General features: G+C 39.5%; 1 protein-coding gene across 3 annotated transcripts in view; it reads right to left on the minus strand.

Annotated features, from left to right (window-relative positions):
• Positions 1–21,794, minus strand: part of ACACA (acetyl-CoA carboxylase alpha) — a 235,849-nt gene that overhangs the window by 81,760 nt on the left and 132,295 nt on the right. For all 3 annotated transcript variants that reach the window (XM_081219599.1, XM_081219598.1, XM_081219597.1), the window contains 7 exons: positions 21,726–21,770; positions 15,083–15,124; positions 13,606–13,821; positions 11,505–11,660; positions 8,651–8,854; positions 3,934–4,089; positions 2,233–2,379 (listed from right to left, as the gene is read on the minus strand). In XM_081219599.1, coding sequence (XP_081075725.1) covers positions 2,233–2,379; positions 3,934–4,089; positions 8,651–8,854; positions 11,505–11,660; positions 13,606–13,821; positions 15,083–15,124; positions 21,726–21,770 — 966 coding nt within the window. The remainder of the gene's footprint in view (positions 1–2,232; positions 2,380–3,933; positions 4,090–8,650; positions 8,855–11,504; positions 11,661–13,605; positions 13,822–15,082; positions 15,125–21,725; positions 21,771–21,794) is intronic.

Below are 21,794 nucleotides of genomic sequence, written 5' to 3' on the forward strand. Positions count from 1 at the left end.
TCAAGCTCTTGGTAACCGAGTTGGATACTAATACCCCGACCTCATTCCTGTTGGGCGGGACCCTATAATCTAGCTAAGGCCACTGACTGACTTCACCAGCCACGCCGAGCATTAGTCACTAAGTGCTCCCAAAAGAAATCAGTCTCACTCCTCCTGAGCTCAAAGACTCAGAAACAGCAAGCTAACACTCAGCTTCAATCCTAGTCAACCATTTGAAGGAAAGGAAAAGAGAACAAAGAAAACAGGCAACTAAGGAGGGAAAAGAGGAGGACAAGAAGAAAGTAAGAACTGACGAAAAGCAAAAAAACATTTTAAATACTATTAAATTTCTAGATTTCAAGATTATTATTAAAGCATTGGGCAAAGGAAAACATGTGGTCCCTGTCTTGACGCTACTACTCACAGCCCTAGTCCTATGCTGCTGTTTAAGACATCCCTTTGCACCAAGGTTTGTTGGGTCTTAAAAGGGTTAAAAAAAACCTTTATTTTTTTTTTTATTCGTGTGTGTGTGTGTGTGTGTGTGAGTGTGTGTGTGTGTGGTCTTTGGGTACAGAGTCCCGTATAATAAGACTATTTGTATTCATACTGGCAGAGTAAACACTACATGTTCATGCCCAGGCAGCTCTGTGCTTGTAATTTCAGCAAGAACAGAGCTCTGTCCCTCTGGGACTTCGCTATTCCCCCAGTCTCCATTCGCTCAAACAGAATGAGAGCAGAGAGAAAGCAGGACAGAAAGATCATGGCAAGAGGTTTCACACAGCACTGCAGCTAGCTTTCACGTGGCCAAAAATCTCATTTTGTGTTTTAATTACATTAGTTAAAAGCGTTTTTCTCTCAGTCCCCTGTTCACAAGGGTGCCTTCCACTCCTGAAGACTCCACTGTTCAATGAATCAGAATTTAAGTCTAGCACAATGAAGCTTTTCTTTGCTGCTGAGGGGTTCACTAAGTAGATGCTACACACACAGTGGCATAAACCTCTGCTGCAACTTTGTGTGTTAATGAGTATACATGCACCTACTCTCGTCAAAATTCTACGCATCCTTTCTCCCCAGCCTCTCGCCTTTGCTATTAGATTAGAAGAACTCCTACAAGTCTGATACTCTCCATCGGGTCTAATGCTTGCATCCATCTTTTTACCAAACCATCTACTTTTGGCAGCCACTGGTGTACTTGCTGAACAACCACGCACCTTGTACATATAGGAAATTTTTTGGAAAAAGATACTGCATAAAATGGGAAAAAACTGCATTTATCCCCAAAGGTGTACCCAGTCTGTTTATGGTGAACACTCAGATAGAGATTACTCCTTCTAAGGAACGAGGTTTATCTAGGGATTACATCTAAGGTTAAAATAAAAACATATCTCATTTTAGGCTTATTACTGTTGTTATAACTGTACATTAGAAGCATAGTTAGAATCAGGAAGAATCTCAGTGCACTGAGGAGGATGTGGGGTATAGGGCAGAATGCGACTTTACATCATTAACAGTGTACTATAGGAGAAAGGAATCCAAAGCTAGAAAAGGCATTCCTGGATAACTATCAGACACGGGTTCTCTGTTACCTCCTTTTATGCTTAAACCCCTGGTTCTGATTGGGCCCCTTTAAGAAGAAAATATTTACCATGCCAACAACAGCACCAGATGAAATTACCTGAGCACGAAAAAACATATCAAAAACCGTACACCAGTATGCAAAGTAAGTATCCAAATAAGGAAAAACATCAAGAAATATTCTAAATGCTTTTATTATAGAAAAATCTCAAAATTTCAAACATATACAAAAATAGAGAAAATAATCTAGTCCTATGTATCTATCACCTAGCTTCAGTTAACAACTCATGTTCAGTCCTGTTTCATCTGTACTCCCACATTCACACCCCCTCATTATTCTGAAGCAAATCCTAGAGATTAGATCATTTTATCTGTCACTATTTTAGTATGTATCTCTAACAGAAAACAATACTCTTTTTTAAAAAGTAAAATTGTAATAGCATTTTAAAAAAATGTAATACCATTATCACACTTAAAAAACTAATGATAATTCCTTGCTATCCAGTCAATGTTCTCTGGCTAAAGAATTCTACCAACAGGACTACTATTTCTACCAATAGGACTACTATGCTGCCTATGCCACTCAGATCTTAATACTATTTAATGACCACCCCCATGGAAAGCTGGTACTAGTGGGCACAGAGATAAGAAAGGGGAGAGGGAGACGCAATTACTTGCCTCATTTCCTCCTGGAAGCCTGTTCATGTGGACCAGTTGACCTTGATCATCCAACACAAGCTCAGTGTACGTCAGCATGTCTGAAGGCAGAGGGGGTGATGGAAGGAATGCTTGAGTGGACATAGACTCCCAGAGTTTGATCAGGGACTAAAGGAGGAGAAAAGTGTGACTAATCAGTAACAATTAGCATTTCAACATGAACAAAATAAATATTAAAATATCGTCAGTCTAGTTTTGCTCTTTCTTTTCCAAATATTCTGCTGAGCGTCTAAACGTTAGACCAAATTCTAGAGCTCTCATTCTCAGCTGAAATAGATTTGTAATTGTCTTTAACATAATGTTTTTTACATGCCAAAAATCAGGCACTTTTCCAACAACATCAAACTACTGAGTGATCATGAATCAGAATGAATCAGTCCCTCTTTAAAAAAGAGAAATCCTAGAGAAGCTTGGCTACAGAAGAATAACCAGGAAAGTGACATGACACTCAGCTAATACAAAGTAAACCCAAGAACACAAGAATAGAGTTTCTACTAGAGGTTCAGGGGAAGCATTCTCTTTCCAAAATCTTTTCAAAGCTAGAGGCCCATACACGGGAATTAGCTCACTAGAGGTGTATGACTGTAAATGTGCAAAGCAAGTCTGCTCAAATTTGAGAAAACAGAGAGACACACCTATCGTTTTAAAACCATTTCAATTTCCACTCCCAACTTCATATTACCAAAAATATTGCTGCATGAAGTGGGAACTAGTTCAGTTGTTCCTCTGCTTGCCTCAAAGCAACATTTAAAACCAATATGACTCATTCATACTTACAAGTCCAAATCACTGTGTTTATGTCTATTCTATAGGAAGAATTATATAGAATGTGATTTCTCTTTATGGCACTGACACTGGGGAACAGAATCAACACTCAACTTCTAGGGTAACAATGCCGGTAATACTGAATGAAGACAGCTATGTTTCAAGGGAGAGACCTTGTACACAAATGGTTACATAAAGGAAATCTCTTGTATATCTGACTAATACAGGAAGTACAGAAAGACTATTTACTAAGACCGCATGTATTACTTTATTAAAATTCAAATGTGGTAACACTGGTATTTTTGAGTAGGAGACTTGGAAAAGTCCTATATTCATAGATTTTTTTAAGGACAAATTCAGTATTCTTTTGATACACTAGTTTTTATTCAGCTATAATAAATCTCCCACAAAAGAACGGATAATTTAAACTGTGTACCATGAACTCTATATCCATTTGTATATGTTATATATTGATTCTCATCATATTAACCTAAGTTATCAGTTAGAGACCTGGGTTATCTTGGAAAATAGGAAAACGAGAACTCGAGTTTCAATCTCTTTTTGATTTGAATATAGGCTTTGGAAATAGACACCTAAATGTAACTCCTTACACCGGTCATCGTAAACTACCATTGCAGGCATGTGGTCTCGGTTTACTCTTTTCTACTCAACAGAGGCCTCTATTCTCACCATTCTTCCTGTTAATTCGTAAAGAACCACCCAACATCTGAGTTGGCAGTCACAATCCCGAAAGAGATAGAAGTGAGAACAGTGTCAAGATATTTCCTGCCTTTTGGACGTGCCCTGTTCCAGTCTAAGCTGCATCTGATGAAAATTCAGGAAGAATCTTGCCTCTTCGGCACATGTCAGATCTCCCCCTACGTTAGCCACATTTACCTGCCGAAACATCTCTGGGATATCATATATGTATGTTGTCCCTAAGGACTGTGCCTGGAACCTCTTTGATTGAAGCAGGTCTTTGGTCACATATGGAGTGTTGATTAACATTCCATGTAATGGTCCCTGTTTGTCTCCATATGCCTGAAACATGATCTGCAGGAAAAAGAGGATGGCATAGGGGGTTAAAAGACAGGGGCAAAAAGTCAGATCAGCTTCCTAGAGGGACTTTTTTTCACAAATGTTATTTCTTGAAACACATTTTTGGTGGTTGAGTAGCTAAGATCTGCCTCTTGACATTGGGTACATGGTGCTCTCACCTCTACAGGTTAACCAACTGTAACCAACCACACATCATACTTCTGAAATCAACAAGAAAGCACAGCCTAAGTTTCACATTTCAGAGACAGACTGACAATGCTTGCCTTCTAAAGTGACTTGAATCCCATATATTCAAAAACAAAGCATGTCAACTAACCAACTACGCAGTTCTAGTATTTCAGTTGAGGAACAGCTAAGCACTAAAGAGAAGTCTGTTCTTTCTCCAGCGGTAGAAGGGCCAGGTCAAGGCTCTACCGGGTCACCTACACTTTAGTCTATTTGATTAGAAGGTGCTTCATAAGTACGATTAGCTATATAAAGGCTTCAAAATTTTCTGACACAAGTGGATTTCATCCATCCATCTAGCTAGCTAATTCTTGTTAGCTCATAAGACACAGCCTATAGTAAAAAAAAGAAAATTTATTTTAAAAAATGTATAAAATATACATACATATTTCCCCCAGTATACTATGTCTACAACTAGTGAATAGCTCCTACAATACCTGTATTGTCACATAATAAAATCACTACACCAGTTTTTAACTATTTTAACTCAAATATTTCTAGAAGAGTACTTCATATTTCATATATTTAGACAGTTTTATTTCCTTATGAATATTTATAAGGGATGCCATTATTTCAATTCAATTAATATTTATTGAGTGCCCAGAGGTTGTATGACACTAAACTAGGCACTTTATGCATGAATTCATAAAACACAGATTCCCAACGCAGTGAATACAAATGGAGATTGGGATGTGAGGGTATGTGTGTATACCCACATACTTATTCAGGCCTAAAATATACAAGCTTAAGTCTACCACTAATGAATAGATTTGCAGACCTGCTAAACAGGCATTAGAAGAGAATTAAGTACTCTCCTATATCCTGGGTACAGTTCAGTTAAGTGAATACTTAGCCCTTTAGATCAGAGGAACAAATGTGTTCTACTGACTTGTCAATCAGGTCCTATTCTGGGCATAACTTGTCTTGGGCTGCTTAAAGCCCACCAGAATGGAGCTCCCAATCCTCTTGCACATGACCAGTGAAGAAAGTCACCAGGTGGGAGGTAGAATTAGCATTGTCTTAGTAATGTGAGAGGTAGAAATAGTAATGTTTCAAGAGATTCAAAATGTTAAGTGAGGCCAGGGTGTTAGTATGTGAAAACTGGACTTAGAGGACATAACCCAAATCAAAATAAGAAAAAAAGGAGCAAAAGCAGTAGGTTCTGGAACTACATTCCAAGTACATACCTATAGGTCTTATCTTTCTATTAGAAAGATAGGTACAGTTTTGCAAGGTCTGGAATAAAGTCAGGCTGGTCATTTAAGCAATATAACTGTAGGTACTTTCACGGCTGGTGGGAATTTAAAATGGTACAACCTCTTTGGCAAACAGTTTGGCAGTTTCTTATAAAATTAAACATACACTTACTATGACTCAGTAATTATACTCATATATTTACTCAAGAGAAATGAAAACATATCTACACAAATATTTGTAAATGAATGTTCACAGCAGCTTAACTCAGAATAGCCCAAACTGGAAAAATAAAGCCTCAAATGTCCATTGACAGGTGAATGGATATAAAAATTTTGGTATATTCATAAAATGGAACGCTACTCAGCAATGAAAAGGAACATACCCATAATCCATGCAACGTGGATGAATCTCAAAAACACTATGCTGAGCAAAAGAAGCCAGACACAAAATAGTACATATTGTCTAATTTCATTTATATGAAATTCTAGGACAGGCAAAACTACTCTATAATAATAGAGAACAGATCAGTGGATGCCTAGGGCTGGGGCTGCAAAGGAGAACAAGAAAACTTTTGAGGGTGTCAAGGGTTCTCTATCATGATTGTGATAGTGGTTACACAGGTGTGTGCAATTTCACAATGAATTAAACTGCACACATAAAATGAGTGCATTTTATTACGTGTAAGTTCTATCTCAACAAAGTTGATTTTGAAATGTGTATTTCCCTCTTACACTACACATTGGAAATCAACTGATTTATGCAGTGGATTACTCAGATCTCTCTACTATGACTGCCTGACATCAGTGTTCACTACAGCTAATTCCACAAAGACTATACAAGGAAAATAAGACAATCTGAAACTCAAGCCAGTCAACCTTGCTCCCTGTTGGCAGAAAGAATAAAAAATTATTCTGGAGCAAGAGGTTGATAGCAATGGACAGCATTGGAAGCCTCTGAATGGTCACTTATCTATCTATGTTGTCTGTGTTAATTCCATTTTCTACTATAATGGCCATAGTAATTAAAACTGGTAAAGTATATGTTTTACAAGTTCATGAAAACAGGTACACATTTTATTTATCACACACTTTTCACCAGAGGCCATCAAAAGGGCTTCTCTTGGAAAACAATCTCTGATCCCATATAGTCTGCTCCCTTAGAAACTGGCACTTATTTTATGATGACACAAATCATAATCATACAACAGAGAAACTAATTATCCATCTTCTTCCATCATGAGGTAAATTTCTTGAGAAGAGAGATCACTTTTTATCTTTGCATCCATACTGCTTGATACATTATATATGGTCAATAAATGTTAAATTAATGAACAAATGAATGAATGATACACATGGTTCTATATTGTTTTAAATTCATATAATGACTCACTAGAGCAAAGAAAGGGAAAAAACAAATTGGCAAGAAGCATCAAGTAGGCTTTCAGGGTTCCAGAACTGAGCTAGAAGCTGTTCCTTTTGTGGTCTCCCTCCTCTAGTTGTGGGCTCCTGAGTTCACGCTTGGCAATGGCTGTTGAATCTCAACTGAAGAGCCTCAGGGAGACCCCTTTCCTTCAGGGCTTACTAAACATGCCGGACCCGTGGTAAGAGGGGTGCTCCCTCAGGCTAAAGGCAGCTCATTCATTCTTTCAGATACTTAGTGAGTGCTTATTTTGGGCCAGGCACAGTACTAAACCCTGATTGAAGGCATCTGCTCCTTTCATGACCCTGTGTCACCACTACCCAGCATGAGGGAAATCTAAGCGCTTTCTAATAAAAGAAAGGCGGGTGGGGGATAGTTATGAAGAACAAACGTATTTATCAAAAACATTAAAATCTCAAGTGGCCATCTTATTTTTCACAAGAATAGATCTGCCTTGAAGATACTGCAGAAGTTAATTAAAAACATCCCTGCCCATGGAAAGCTTTGACTGAAAATGTCTTTAAGGTTGTCCTGAAAACATCAAATGCAGCAAAAAATTATTGAATACTCTTTTCTCTTGCTCACCCCTTGCACTCTTGTGCACACTTTCTCTCTGTTTTAACTGTTCACTTCTCACGTGATAGGTTTCTCTGGCCATCTAACTGGGAATCAAAGCGCAAAATGAAAGGTCGCTCTGACAACTGTCTAAACCTAGAATTTTAAAACTCATCTTCAAAATACCGGCAAAAAATATCTTTTCTTACTGCTGTTCCCAGATTTAAAAGGACATAGATAAAAACAAGGGACACATAATCTCTTTCTGTCACCCAATGCATAGAACAGACTGAGACCTTCGTGTACACATACCAAGGAGCAAGTTCATCCTTTAATGAGAAGAAAGGCACTTCCCAAGTTCAGGCCAGAGACCTACAATTAACATCCCAGTTCTTAAAAAGATGTGAGCAACAGTGAACTGACCTAAATCCTGTATCATAGCAAATGGCCCAAATATGGAGAAACCAAGGTGGTAAAACAGATTAAAAGGGAATTCTTTGTTATCATAGAACCAATCTACTTAGAAAGTCACTTTCCATTTTCATATTCTCAATTTTTCTATCTGAAAAAATGGGTTAAAGTTTGCCACTTTGCTCTTTTATAGATATATGATACTCTGAACTCTTTGAAGGAAAGATAATGTGTGTAAATAGAATAAAGGGTAAATAAGATAAAGTCACTGCTCGATATTGCTAAAGCTATTATTATATTATGTTGAAATTTTCCTTCTTTGAGATATTCCATATTTCAACAATTCCCCTTCCTTTACTTGCCAGTGAGTGGTCTAAATAGGCTGAAAATGGGAATAAGGACAAATCAGATCAGAAAAGACAAGACTGCTCAAGTAGCCCAAGAGCCCTCTAAAAAAGAGCCCTAAACTGCACAGGTACCTGTGGAGTCAGGTTCACTTGGCACCTGTTAGGGCTCACCAATACATGACAAAAGGTTAAGGGTTTCATAACATCCATGATTAGGACAGTGGCACATCTTATGAGGCAAATGAAGTGTTTCAAATTCATGCAACCATTTAAGCTAAGAGAGGATAACCCCACTAGGTGAAACAATGGGATTTGTGAGTTTGGGTCTTTCTGTAACAAGGACAAGTGGCTTCTCTCTAGGACCAAGTCAAAACTTTGAGGAGCCTGCTTGACTACTGTACCTGGGCTGTCCTGGAGTCAGTCACTTCCTTGTACAGGCTGATGTCCAAGTAATAGCCAGACTCGTTTGTCAGGAAGAGGCGGATGGGAATTGCTTTTCCAGTTGGTGTCAGGCGAATGTTGATTTTCAGTTCTGCCTGGAGGACGCGTAACTTCCACAGCCGACTTCCATAGCGCATTACCATGCTCCGCACAGACTCCTCAATCTGACACAAACACATCGCCAGGCACAAAACTTAAATCCCTTGTAATTAGGACCTGTTTGGGTCTGCCCATCTTTGGGAAGGGAGGAATGGGAAAAGATGCTGGCTTCCAGATATGTGTCCTCCATGCATTCCTTACAAAGAGTCAGAGTTTCTCCCCAACCCTACTCTTGCTTAGAACAAGTCAGGGACAACTTCATGCTGGCCTGGCATTTGAGTGGCTTTCTCTGGCTCACGACACCCAAATCCACGCAACTCCCTTCCCCTTTCCCAATTATATTCATATTCTATGTCAAAGATCTGCGATATCTAAAATTACAAATGGGATTTAAGAGAAAGCCCCAAATAAGAATAAAATCTCTAGTTAAACAGCTATTAAGTAGCATTTATATGCACAGTAACTGTGTTTCATTGCACTTTCAGGAACTTAAATCAGCATAGCAATTACCACCAAGAGCTTTTTTCCATACAATTTTATTAAACTTTATAAAATATGCTTCTTGGTAAATTGCACAAATTAAAGAAAGGCAATTTGTAGGTGGTGCTAGAATGTTCTCTCTAAACAGAGCTCTGAAACTTGGTCACTGCCAAGTCCAACTGGGACTTAAGTAGATGGGGCAGATGTTCCCTCGTTGCTCTAAGCTTTATATCAAGACAGCTTAGTGCCCCTAGTTTTCAGGGGTTGGCGAATTATTTTAACCAAATGGCCTTAGATGTGATTTTTCCTTATTGACATACTAAAGCAAAAAAGAACTTTTTTTCCAATAGCGCTACAGGCAGCTAGGACATACTACTCAAAATTAATGTTTTCTTAAATTAAGTATCTCTCTAAAATCCTTTCTCAAGTTCTTAGAACATCTTTTTTTTTTTTTTTTTTGCGGTACGCGGGTCTCTCACTGTTGTGGTCTCTCCCGTTGCAGAGCACAGGCTCCGGACGCGCAGGCTCAGCGGCCATGGCTCACGGGCCTAGCCGCTCCGTGGCATGTGGGATATTCCCGGACCGGGGCACGAACCCATGTCCCCTGCATTGGCAGGCAGACTCTCAACCACTGCACCACGAGGGAAGCCCAGAACATCTTTTTTAAAAATTTCATACCATCCTTCTCTTGTGGCTCTTCAGAAGTGTGTGCCACCCCTGTAGTTTTTTTCTGCTCTTAGAATGGATTTCAAGGAGTTAACGTCTCTATTCCCACACTTCCCTGTTAACCAAGAGATATCTATCCATTCTTTTTTTGAGGGAACAAAAGTCAACATCTCTATATACAGGAAATTGACAGCTATCTATGATTAGAAAGGCAGAGCCAGGGCATATGAGTGTTTGGAGTGGAAACAGAGAGGCTGATAGCAAAAACTCATTGAGAAATGATAGGTCATATCTACAAATATATATAGTTATATAGTGTCCAGGGCATGTTTTAAGTCTTCTAGTTTCATCAGTCCCAGAATGCTCAGGAGAACCTTTACTTAAAATGGATGATGAGACTTCATGAAACTCAATGAGTAGCCCTGTCCTTGGCTTTCTTGACAGACAAAGCAACCAATCGGTAGTTTGGAGTCTTGAAGAAAAAAAGTAGAAAACGATTTCTCAGGTCTTAGATGTTAAGTTCAAAAAGCAAAAGTCCATGCCTACAATAGGAGAAAGGGTTCTCCTATTCAAATTCCAAAATAAGCATGAAAAGGTTAGAGAGAACAGAAACAGAGAGCAACCTGTCTTTATTATACCTGGGATAAAAGGTCAAGTACAGAATCACCTTGTTTTCCTTCCTTAAGTTATATGGAATGCATTTTATTTTATTTTTTTTTAATTTTATTTTTACATATACATCTGTTCCCACATCCCTTCCCTCATGCATCTCCCTCCCTCCCACCCTCCCCATCCCACCCCTCCAGGCGGTCAGAGAGCACCGAGCTGATCTCCCTGTGCTCTGTGGCTGCTTCCCACTATCTATCTACCTTACGTTTGGTAGTGTATAGATGTCCATGCCTCTCTTTCGCTTTGTCACAGCTTACCCTTCCCCCTCCCCATATCCTCAAGTCCATTCTCAAGTAGGTCTGTGTCTTTATTCCCGTTTTGCCCCTATGGAATGCATTTTAGAATAGAGCCTCAGGGAAGAAAACATCCATAAATATATGCAGAATTCCATATCAACCAAATTCTCTCTCCATGGAAAAATACTAAAGAGAACTAAGTTAGACACTTTGGGGAGGTGTATTACTTCCCTAAGGCCACCAGGTAACCTGTGAAAAGAAGCAGTAATTTTGCCAAAATGCCCTATAATAGCAAAGTAAGTTATTCCAGATGAGAAATCGTAGGGAATTAAATAAACTAGGACTCTGCTATCACGGCAAATATCATAAACCAGGTACCAACAGAAGAAGAGGAAGAAGTTTTGCATTTTTCTCCTGCAAATAAGTGACCAGCATTATTAACATCGTACCACCTTCAGTTCTGGGGTCTGCTTTCAATGGTTATAGCACATTTTTGACACCATCCCAGAAACCCAGCCCTACAAGCATTCTGTAAACGGTAAAGATCAAGGGTTCAGTCAGCTGACCGAGAGTCCCTGTTTCCAGGTCCGAGTGCAAAGAAATATGAATGAGTCTCCCTGCTTGTGTTGGCGAGTGCCGGCAGAGAAGCTAAGGAGAAATGTACCTTTGACGGGTCCATGATGACTGTAGGCACAAAGTTGAGGAAGATGTGGTTGCAGTCAGTCCGGACATTTGTATTATTGAAGGCGACCTCCAGCTCATCCATGGCTTCTAGGAGCAGCCGCTCCCCTTCATTTTGTAGATATTCAAAGGAAGCTTCCTATGCAGGAAAGGAAATCGCCACCAACATTAATGTGTTTGAAAAGAGGCAATACAGAAACAGCTGTTAAACACAGGAAAGGATGCTCAACATCACTAATCATTAGAGAAACGCAAATCAAAACTACAATGAGGTGTCACCTCACACCGGTCAGAATGGCCATCATCAAAAACATCTACAAACAATAAATGCTGGAGAGGGTGTGGAGACAAGGGAACCCTTCTGCACTGTTGGTGGGAATGTAAATTGACACAGCCACTATGGAGAACAGTATGGAGGGTCCTTAAAAAACTACAAATAGAACTACCATATGGGGCTTCCCTGGTGGCGCAGTGGTTGAGAGTCCGCCTGCCGATGCAGGGGACACGGGTTCGCGCCCCGATCCCGGAAGATCCCACGTGCCGCGGAGCGGCTGGGCCCGCGAGCCATGGCCGCGGAGCCTGTGTGTCCGGAGCCTGTGCTCCGCAACGGGAGAGGCCACAGCAGTGAGAGGCCCGCGTACAGCAAAAAAAAAAAAAAAAAAAAAAAAAAGAACTACCATATGACCCAGCAATCCCACTACTGGGCATATACCCTGAGCAAGCCATAATTCAAAAAGAGTCATGTACCACAATGTTCATTGCAGCTCTACTTAAAATAGGCAGGACATGGAAGCAACCTAAGTGTCCATCATTGGATGAATGGATAAAGAAGATGTGGCACATATATACAACGGAATATTACTCAGCCATAAAAAGGAACGAAACTGAGTTATCTGTAGTGAGGTGGATGGACCTAAAGTGTGTCATACAGAGTGAAGTAAGTCAGAAAGAGAAAAACAAATACCGTATGCTACCACAGATATATGAAATCTGAAAAAAAAAACGATCAGAAGAACCTAGGGGCAAGACGGGAATAAAGATGCAGACCTACTAGAGAATGGACTTGAGGATATGGGGAGGAGGAAGGGTAAGCTGGGACAAAGTGAGAGAGTGGCATGGACATATATACACTACCAAACGTAAAAATAGATAGCTAGTGGGAAGCAGCCGCATAGCACAGGGAGATCAGCTCGGTGCTTTGTGACCACCTAGAGGGGTGGGATAGGGAGGGTGGGAGGAAGGGAGACGCAAGAGGGAGGGGATATGGGGACATATGTATATGTATAACTGATTCACTTTGTTATAAAGCAGAAACTAACACACCATTGTAAAGCAATTATACTCCAATAAAGATGTTAAAAAAAAAAAGAAACAGCTGTTATACATACTTAAGCAGTAGCATGTCACAAGTCATAAGGCACCTGCTGCAGATGTTATTTACCTTTCTCCCTAGGGTCAACCCAATGACCACAGGCAGCAGGGGCAGGCAAGGGTCAGATAAAGACCTGCCAGACCTTCCTCCTGCCTCTTATGTATCCTTTCCTTCCAACAGGTGGAGATGCTGGGCATCCCCAGAGCAGCAACCCCACTAGGGTTATATCTCACATATGGCAAACAGAGCAGTTTAGAAAGGAAATCTGTTTAGAAAGGAAAAGCTGGAGAAAAGTTACAGCTATAAGATGCAGTAACAACTAACACACCAGCAAGCACCTTGCTATGTACAGAAAGCACCCCACCTCTAGACAGGTTTACAAGGGGGTCACCTCTAACTTTTCTCCTTATTCTCTATCATCATCTAACCTTCCTTGTGATTTCTCTGTTAGCATACTTTTTCATTTTCTCAAGCGAGTACTACCATGCTTCCATTACCAAGACAACTTAAATTAAAGGGGGAAAAAGCCCTTCATTACATGGAATATTTACTTCTGTGAGAGAAATGACTCTCAGACTTCTGCTGGTTTTTGGAGAGTAGGATGAAAGGGAACAAGAGCCTTGATTCAAAAGAGGAAAACCTGATTTTGACCCATGCCTGTTTCCCTGTCCCTTCCCTCAGGGATAACATCCCATTAAAGTACAGCACCCACCTTGGTGACCAGATCAGAATGTCTGATGATTGCACGGACAAAGAACCTGTAGTCTGTCACTTCTGTGCCCACTTCCACCTTGGCTGCTCCAAGGTACAGGTGCATCTTGTGATTGGCACATGGGATGGCAGTAAGGTCAAAATTTCTCATCCGGTTCAGCTCTAACTGGAAAGCTAGGGCAGGCTCCAGGTGACGGTAGATACGATCTTCCTCAAACTGAACGCAAGAAAAAACAGCTCACAAGAGGCAGTTACAAAGTTATATTATGAAAGTGTATGTAAAAGAGATGCTTAAAAATATAAACATAAGCCATGATGTGCCAACGAGTCAAAAAAGGAGCTACATAGGGGCTTCCCTGGTGGCGCAGTGGTTGAGAGTCCACCTGCCGATGCAGGGGACACGGGTTCGTGCCCCGGTATGGGAAGATCCCACATGCCGCGGAGCGGCTAGGCCCGTGAGCCATGGCCACTGAGCCAGCGCGTCCGGAGCCTGTGCTCCACAACGGGACAGGCCACAACAGTGAGAGGCCTGCGTACCGCAAAAAAAAAAAAAAAAGGAGCTACATACAAGGAAAATGCTAGAGTTTACATAAGATTAGGCACTAAAGTCCTTGTTTACTTTGCAAGCTTTCATCATTTATGCTTTTACAAGTGGTGATGCTCTCCATTAAAAACAAACAAAAAACACCAATTCCCTCAGATCTCCTGTAGCATTTAAAGCCTTCATAATTCATTTTTTAAAAACAGTAAACCAGATTGCTTCACATTAATATCTATTTCACATACCAATATTTCAGTTTTACCCAACTAGTCTAAAACGCTTACGGGCAGGTCTTATACCCTTATCATTTCTGGCAGAGTAAAAAGGACATAGTAAATACTTGGAAAACAAACATCATACAATTTTTAAAAATAGAGATATTTGGCTCTGGACACCCTGTATCCATACATAATTATTTACCTACCTTTTTTTAAAGTTGTAGTGACATTTACTGTATGTTTTGCTGAAACTAGACATGTAAAGAATATATGTCCATTGAGTGAATGGAGAGAGAGAGCCAAAAACATAAGCTGGTAATAGGAAGAAACCAACATGGTCTAAAATTTTATATTTTAAAATTGAAAAACAAATGCTCATAAACAAGACTTGAGGATAAACGAACTGTCTGTGGGTGACAAGAATAATCCTACTTAGTAGCCCTTTAATATTACATCATTAGGATTATCCTAAGGCATAGAGATGATTTTGAAAGTTATCACTTTCTTTGGGTAGGTCAATACATTTGATTGTTTCCTAAACCAAACTCTTTCAGAAGGGAGACTTATTAGTTCTAAGACACATGTAAGGCAAGGGGAAGCATATGTTCAATTAGAGGAAGGAGAATGGCAAGAAATATGGCAAAGATAAGCTACTCTTGGGCTTTTAAGGAAAAAAACAAAGATTAAAAAAAAGAAAGAGGAAAAAAATCAGTTCTTACCTTATCCCTTGCTCGGAATGTGAAAAACTTAGGGAATTCTCTCTGCGTTAAAGAACGGGGGGGGAAATGTGTCAGTCCTTCATATATATGGCTCTTTGGGGATAAACACATAGTACAGAAACTGTCAAGCATCTAAAAGACAACTGCCTAGAAAACACGTTCCTTACCTGAGCTTAGCCTGGGGAATATGCATGATCCTCTGGGTAACCATCACTTTGACCCCACTTACAAATTTGAGAACCACCACACTATTAACCTAACTTTAATAGCTACCCTCTTCTAGCGAAAGAAAAAATATGTATTTTTTCATCTCCCAAGTGGAAAAAGTTTTTTTGGGTGTTGCTCTTGGCAGAACCTGGCAAATAAGACCAATACACCTGAATTCTGCAGCACTGCAATAGCAGTTACTGGACTGATTTCCCAAGTTTCTCCTTAAGAAACTCTTAAAATGTAAACTAGCCAGACAGCATAGAAACCCCAATCCATGTTTTTTTTCCTCATTCACTCTTAAGTCAATAATTTCAAAGGTTTAAACAACAATATTTCAAGACAAAGAAAAGTACAAGATGTTACATTGGTTCATACCACTATATGTATAGGAAAGAATGGGGTGGAACTATTGAACGTGTAATCATTAGGTCTTACTGCTCTTTTGCAGGGCATTACACAAGAAAGCAACCAACTTACTAGAACCTTATTAATTAACAAAGATGAATTCAATTAGCAGAGTCCATTAGTTTCAGAAATTTAACTTATTAACACCAAATACCCCTGTTTCTCGGATGGGAAGCTCTACTGGCAGTGCTGGAATCAAGTCATCACTATTTGCCTCTATAGGAGGTTTTATTAAGGCATCTTCTTCATTATGAGTGCAATGTAATCAAACACTTATTGGTACAAGGCAGAGAGACCAGGACTAGCTGCCTAAATACCTCTCAATGAACTTCAGGAACCATGAAGGAAACATGAACTGAAAGCCTTGTACGTGGCAGGCGCTCTCATGTGTTGACCGTCGAATGCTCTCAACAACCTCTTAGGAAAGTATTGTGACCCCCAAAGGTGAACTTGGGTCTCTCTAATGCCAGAGCCAGTGCCCTTTCATCTCTACCTCTTAAGTGTAGGGTGTCACCTATCTATTCTTCCCCACCCCGACCCCCTGGCTGTGCCACGCAGCTTGCAGGACATTAGTTCCCTGACCAGGGATGGAACCCGAGCCTTCTGCAGTGGAAGTGCGGAGTCCTCACTACTGGACCGCCAGGGAAGTCTCTCTATCTTATTTTAATCCAAATTCCTTATTTTGAGGACTTCTCTTTCATGAGACAAAAAACAAAAACCCCAGAAATTAAAACTTTAAAGAAAAAAAGCAAAGCAAAACTTGTGGCTCTTGAGTTGATGGAGAACTTCTTGAATACTTTCCACAGGTCTTAGGCTTCACCATAACTAAAGCCTGCACAGTTAATAAATCTTTTTACATTTTCCTTGGCATTTTAGCTGTAAAACGGCATTTAATAGGCTTCTAGGAGCTTGTTTAGCAAGGCTGGGAAACCACTGGTCCAGGCTTGGGTCTTTAAAAGCCCTTTGAAAGTGGATTTACACAGCACTGATCTTTTACTGATGGTGTTTTGTCCTAAATAAATCTCTAATTCCCCCTGAACGATAATGAAGAGCGTGGGGATGACTTCAAGGTTAAGCAGGAAGATGTTGAGCTGAGCTGTCAGTAGATTTCATGCTCAGGGCTTTATATAGTCTCTGTTTTGGTTTTATTCTCAAGAGGTACGGCTTTCAGAGCATTAGCTAAAAAGTAACACAAGTCAAAAAAGGAAGGGTAACAAAGTCCTTCCATGAAATTTTCTGAAAGAAAAGTCAAGAGAAGTAATGATACAATCTTTCAAGCACACACTCCTCTATTCCTCCATAACTTTAGTTAATTAGTTAACTAAAATAGTTATTTAGTATACCATTTACTCAAGGGTGTATAGTGGTAGGAACAAAATGATTTTCCTTCAAAAACATAACAAAAGCAAGAAACATTTTACTTACTACTAATGTAATTAAGAAAATGTGTAGTAACTGAAAGGCACAAAAAGCAAACAAGTGAATGGAAATAAATATCTTTACTACAAATAATGAAAAAGACTGACAAATTCTTGGCAGAGGTGGGCAAAGACTACCAATCAGAAAAATCACTTTCATTAAGGTTAGCTAAGAAAACGTGTTATGAGGACTTCCCTGGTGGCGCAGTGGTTAAGAATCCGCCTGCCAATGAAGCGGACACGGGTTCGACCCCTGGTCTGGGAAGATCCCACATTCCGCGGAGCAGCTAAGCCCGTGCGCCAGAACTACTGAGCCCATGTGCCGCAACTACTGAAGCCCGCGTGCCTAGAGCCCGTGCTCCGCAACAAGAGAAGCCCCTGCTCACCGCAACTAGAGAAAGCCCCGTGCAGCAACGAAGACACAACACAGCCAAAAAAAAAAAAAAAGGTGTTATGAGATGACATGAACAAATGTTCTTAAACTTTTGAATAAATTTTTAGTTCCACAGTAAAGTCCTCAATTTAAACATGAAGCATTCAGAACAGAAGATGGCAAGAAGTTCCATGCAACGGGAAACCAGGATTAATGAACAATTCTTCAAGAGATAGGGAAGTCTGAGGACTTCTATAGAAAGTCACTTTTTTTTGGCACTCAAAAATCACAGAAATACAGAAAACACAGAAAAGAAGAAATCCAGAAGTCTGATTCTGTAGTTTTAATAAATTCCTTCATCCTACCACATCCTCACGCGGCCAATTTTTCCACTAACGGCATTCATGCTTATTCCATCACTAATGTAATTGCTTTCCAGGCATTCTACTAGTGTTATAGGCAAATATCATAATTGAATGTACACAAAGAAAAACCCTCTTAGTGTGCTGGTACCAAAAAACAAAAGAATGCAACATTTCTCAGGAAGAAATTATACCCCTGCTGTGTTCTAATCAGCCAACCATCATCAGGACAATCAAAATAATTTGCCTAAATTAGCCAATCAAGACACCCTGCAAATCAGAGAATGTGAAAACCTGCAACAGAAAACATCATAGCTGATTATGATACTAATAATCGTGTTAAAAACCTAATGAGATGAAGAAATTGGAAGCTTGCTGGTGCAATTCTCTTTTACCTCAACACACTGAGAACTAATTATATAGACTGTAATTAAAACAAAATCTCAAACCAAACCTTCTGAAAAACAAATCGTTGATCCACTAGCAAACAGAACTACCATTTTTTCCCCAGCTTTATTGAGATATAATTGACACATCAATTATTTTTAAAGAAATGAACTACTAACCATGATAACTGTTTTCGATAGCAGGCTCTTCCTTCAGGCGCAAACAATCCAAAACATTTAAAGTGGGAGTCACTCACATAAAATCAGTAAAACTGCAATTATCTCCTAGGTGATTTACAGCAGAATTTTAAAAAATTTCACGTAACTCTTACAAACAAGAAACAAAAGGAAACTTACAGATGAAAAAGTGATTTGGAATCTTATCACGTTGTTTAGACCTAATGCTTTGTTTAGGTGGCAAAGGATAAGAAATCCGAGAAATATGCATTTTAGTATCCTTAACAAAACTTTGCTGGAAAAAATATGGAAAGCTTCATAAAGTAATACTTATATTCCAATTAAACACCTTCTGCTGCACTTTTTGGAATTCAAGATCTGAAATGTGAGTGAAACGGAGAGAGACAATACCCATAAAACTAGAGAGCTGCAGCTTATATAGCTGCAGAAATTCAAAGAGCCTGTTCTTTTGCTTTCGAGGCTACCGTTTGTTTTTTTTTAAGTATGGAGAAGATATTTACAAGGCTAGACTTGTTCTTCCTCAAACTTTCTGTTTAAATAATCAGTGTTAAACAATTATGCAAGTCCCATTATGGGTACTTGATTTAATTAGATGGTTACGGAAACAGACTCAACACCAAGCCTCCTTAATGCTGGTGACTACTGCCCGCTCAGAACAGTCTCCACGTAGAATCAAGAGACTTAGGCAGCAGCAGACATTCGGCTGAACAGCTCTTTGGGGACTGTGGTGATTAAACAACGAAGTTTTGGAAATAATTCCAGCCTTCGCTGGCATGTGAACAAACACCTAACAATCAACACACTCTCTAGGAACCCCCATGCGGTCTGGTCCTCTTTTGCCTTGTTCTGGTTCTGAAGCAGTCTGAGAGACAATGATTATGTCACAGCACGGCTACCTCCTTCCACACCAGCCAATGTTGTTCTTGAACCAAACTTGGTAACCTTCCTCCTCTCCTTGTCCCTTCCTGCGCACATTCCCTCTTCTACTCAATAATATAGGGATTTCGCAGTGTAGAACAGGGGAGGCTGCATACATCACAGTGGATTACCAAGAAGCCAGAGAGGTCAAGGGATTCATCTCTAACACTCCCAGAAAGCTTCCACTTTTTCACACTATACTAACTATGGGGCAAGCACACATCAGATGACATGACAGAGGCTAAGCGTCCTTCAAGCTACCACCAGCAGAGGAACTCAGAGCAGCACCATGACAGTGAGCCCCAGATTTGTACAACTCCTGCCAAGGCTTCCTGGATATTGCAGATCCCGGCCAGAGTTCAGTAATAGTTGTCCTTGACCCCTGCGTAACCGCTAATCATTTCTCAGGGGCCTAACATAAAAACACCCCAACTCCTCTGCCATCCAATTCTTCAGAGCAAATCCAGTCCATACCTCAAACCTTAATGTTCTCTACGTCCTAAAACAACCTTTCCTACACTTACGACAAATCAAGTCACTTGATAATTTAACTGATTTGCCATTTGATGCCACTACAAATAGAAACTGTACAATGAGTCCCAGAAAGACCCCCTGCTGGGCTCATTTCCTAGCAGATTTTGCTTAGACATGTCCCTATTCAACCTAAATCCAGAAATATTAAGAGAGCAGGGAGAAAAAATGTTTTAAATCTATAGATGTATTCTAGGACAGGATATAGATTCAAAGATAGAAAGTATAAAAAAAAAAACCCAAAAAACAAAAAAAACAATGTCCGTGAGAATTAAGTGCTTTGGCTTTAAAAAATTTTTAGTGGAGAGTTTTAATTTATCATAGAATGCTTATTATAAAAAATCATTTCATGTGCTATAGACATGAAGACTCTGTCTGAACCATTAGGAAAAAGGAAAACAATTTTACAAATTCAGTATTATTCCCCAGAATAATATATTATTCCAAAGTCAGTTACAAAAGAAAAAAATCACATTAACACTAAAGAACCTAGCCCAACACTCTTCCCAGATCCAGCATGTCTACCTGAGTTCTGATCAGCATCTACCAGCTATAGTATTTATTCATGGGCTCTCATACTCTATCCCCAAGTATCAATTTTATTCTCTAAGCTCCTTATTTTTTTTCCTAAAGCCCCAGGATTCTCTTTAAGCTCCTCATACTTCTCCACTGCCTCCAGTTTCCTGTCTACAGTTATTGATTGATATATATCTGCACTCTGCTTGATTTCCTGACATCAATAACACAGTGGCATTGTGGAGTCCACAACATTTCCTAAAGCATTTTAGAAAATCCTAGCTCTTTAGCCTGCAGGCTAGGCTCTCTTGTTTCTCTATAGACTAGACCAACAAGGTGAACCTTGTTGAAAAGGAAAGAGAAGGAAAACAAAATGTCAAGTGCTAGAGACCTAATAAACAAAAGGGCAATAAAAGCAATCACACACAGGTCCCTGAGTTTAGGAAGTCCTTTCCAGCATCCCAAATGTTATCTTCATTACTGCCATTGAGCAGGGCTTGAAAACTAACTTAATCATCTTAATTGCTAAAAACAAAACAAAATAAAATTCTCATCAGAAATATTAAGACTTCTTAATATCCTTTGGAATCTTACTTCACCACACTAGGATCAACTTTTAAAGAAATACTGTGACTCCAATCAGCCATTTTGGAGAATGACATCTTGACTGCAAACTGGATTTCTGACCTCACTGCTATAATCATATTGCGTATGATCATACACATATACACCACAGTTCAGATGTCAGGCTATTAACTTAGTCCTCTTTATTAAAATTTTTCAATAAAAACTTTAAACTCATAAATATTAGTAGTTAATTCAGTTAAATGGGAAAAAAAGCAACTTAATTTTTATTTATTTCCTCCTCCTAGAATTAATGTAAGATGAAAACACCAACTTGGGCTCTGTTAAGGCATTTTAAATAATAGGTGATTGTTCTTCAGAATTGACAGTTCTCAATAACAGAACTTGAATCCCTCTTTGGTAGAAGCCAAGACCCCAAGTACGATTGGCAGTCCTTGATTACTGATTCGCTGTGTGCACAGAAGAAATTACTAGTTAGCTCCTGCTTCTACCTTATTCATCTGGATAAATGCATGTGCTCATCCTTAACTATTTCTCAGACATATACTGAGAATTCATTATAGGGTAGAAAAGGAGGAAAACAAAAAAACCTTTAGTTTGAATACGCTATAGAAGAGCTGAATATTCATTATAACACTTTTTCAAAGAAGAGGGACCAAACATCAGACCAGCCCTTCTAAATAATCAGCAGGTAACAGATAAAACAGTAAGTAATCTTTCACCACTGTTGCTCTTACTTACATGAAATCTCTGATCCACCTCATAGTTGACCTGTTTTCTGAAATCCTTTCAAATAAAAGACAGGAAGGA

Source organism: Mesoplodon bidens (assembly GCF_964165515.1).
Source record: "Mesoplodon bidens genome assembly, chromosome: 19".
NCBI lineage: Eukaryota > Metazoa > Chordata > Mammalia > Artiodactyla > Ziphiidae > Mesoplodon > Mesoplodon bidens.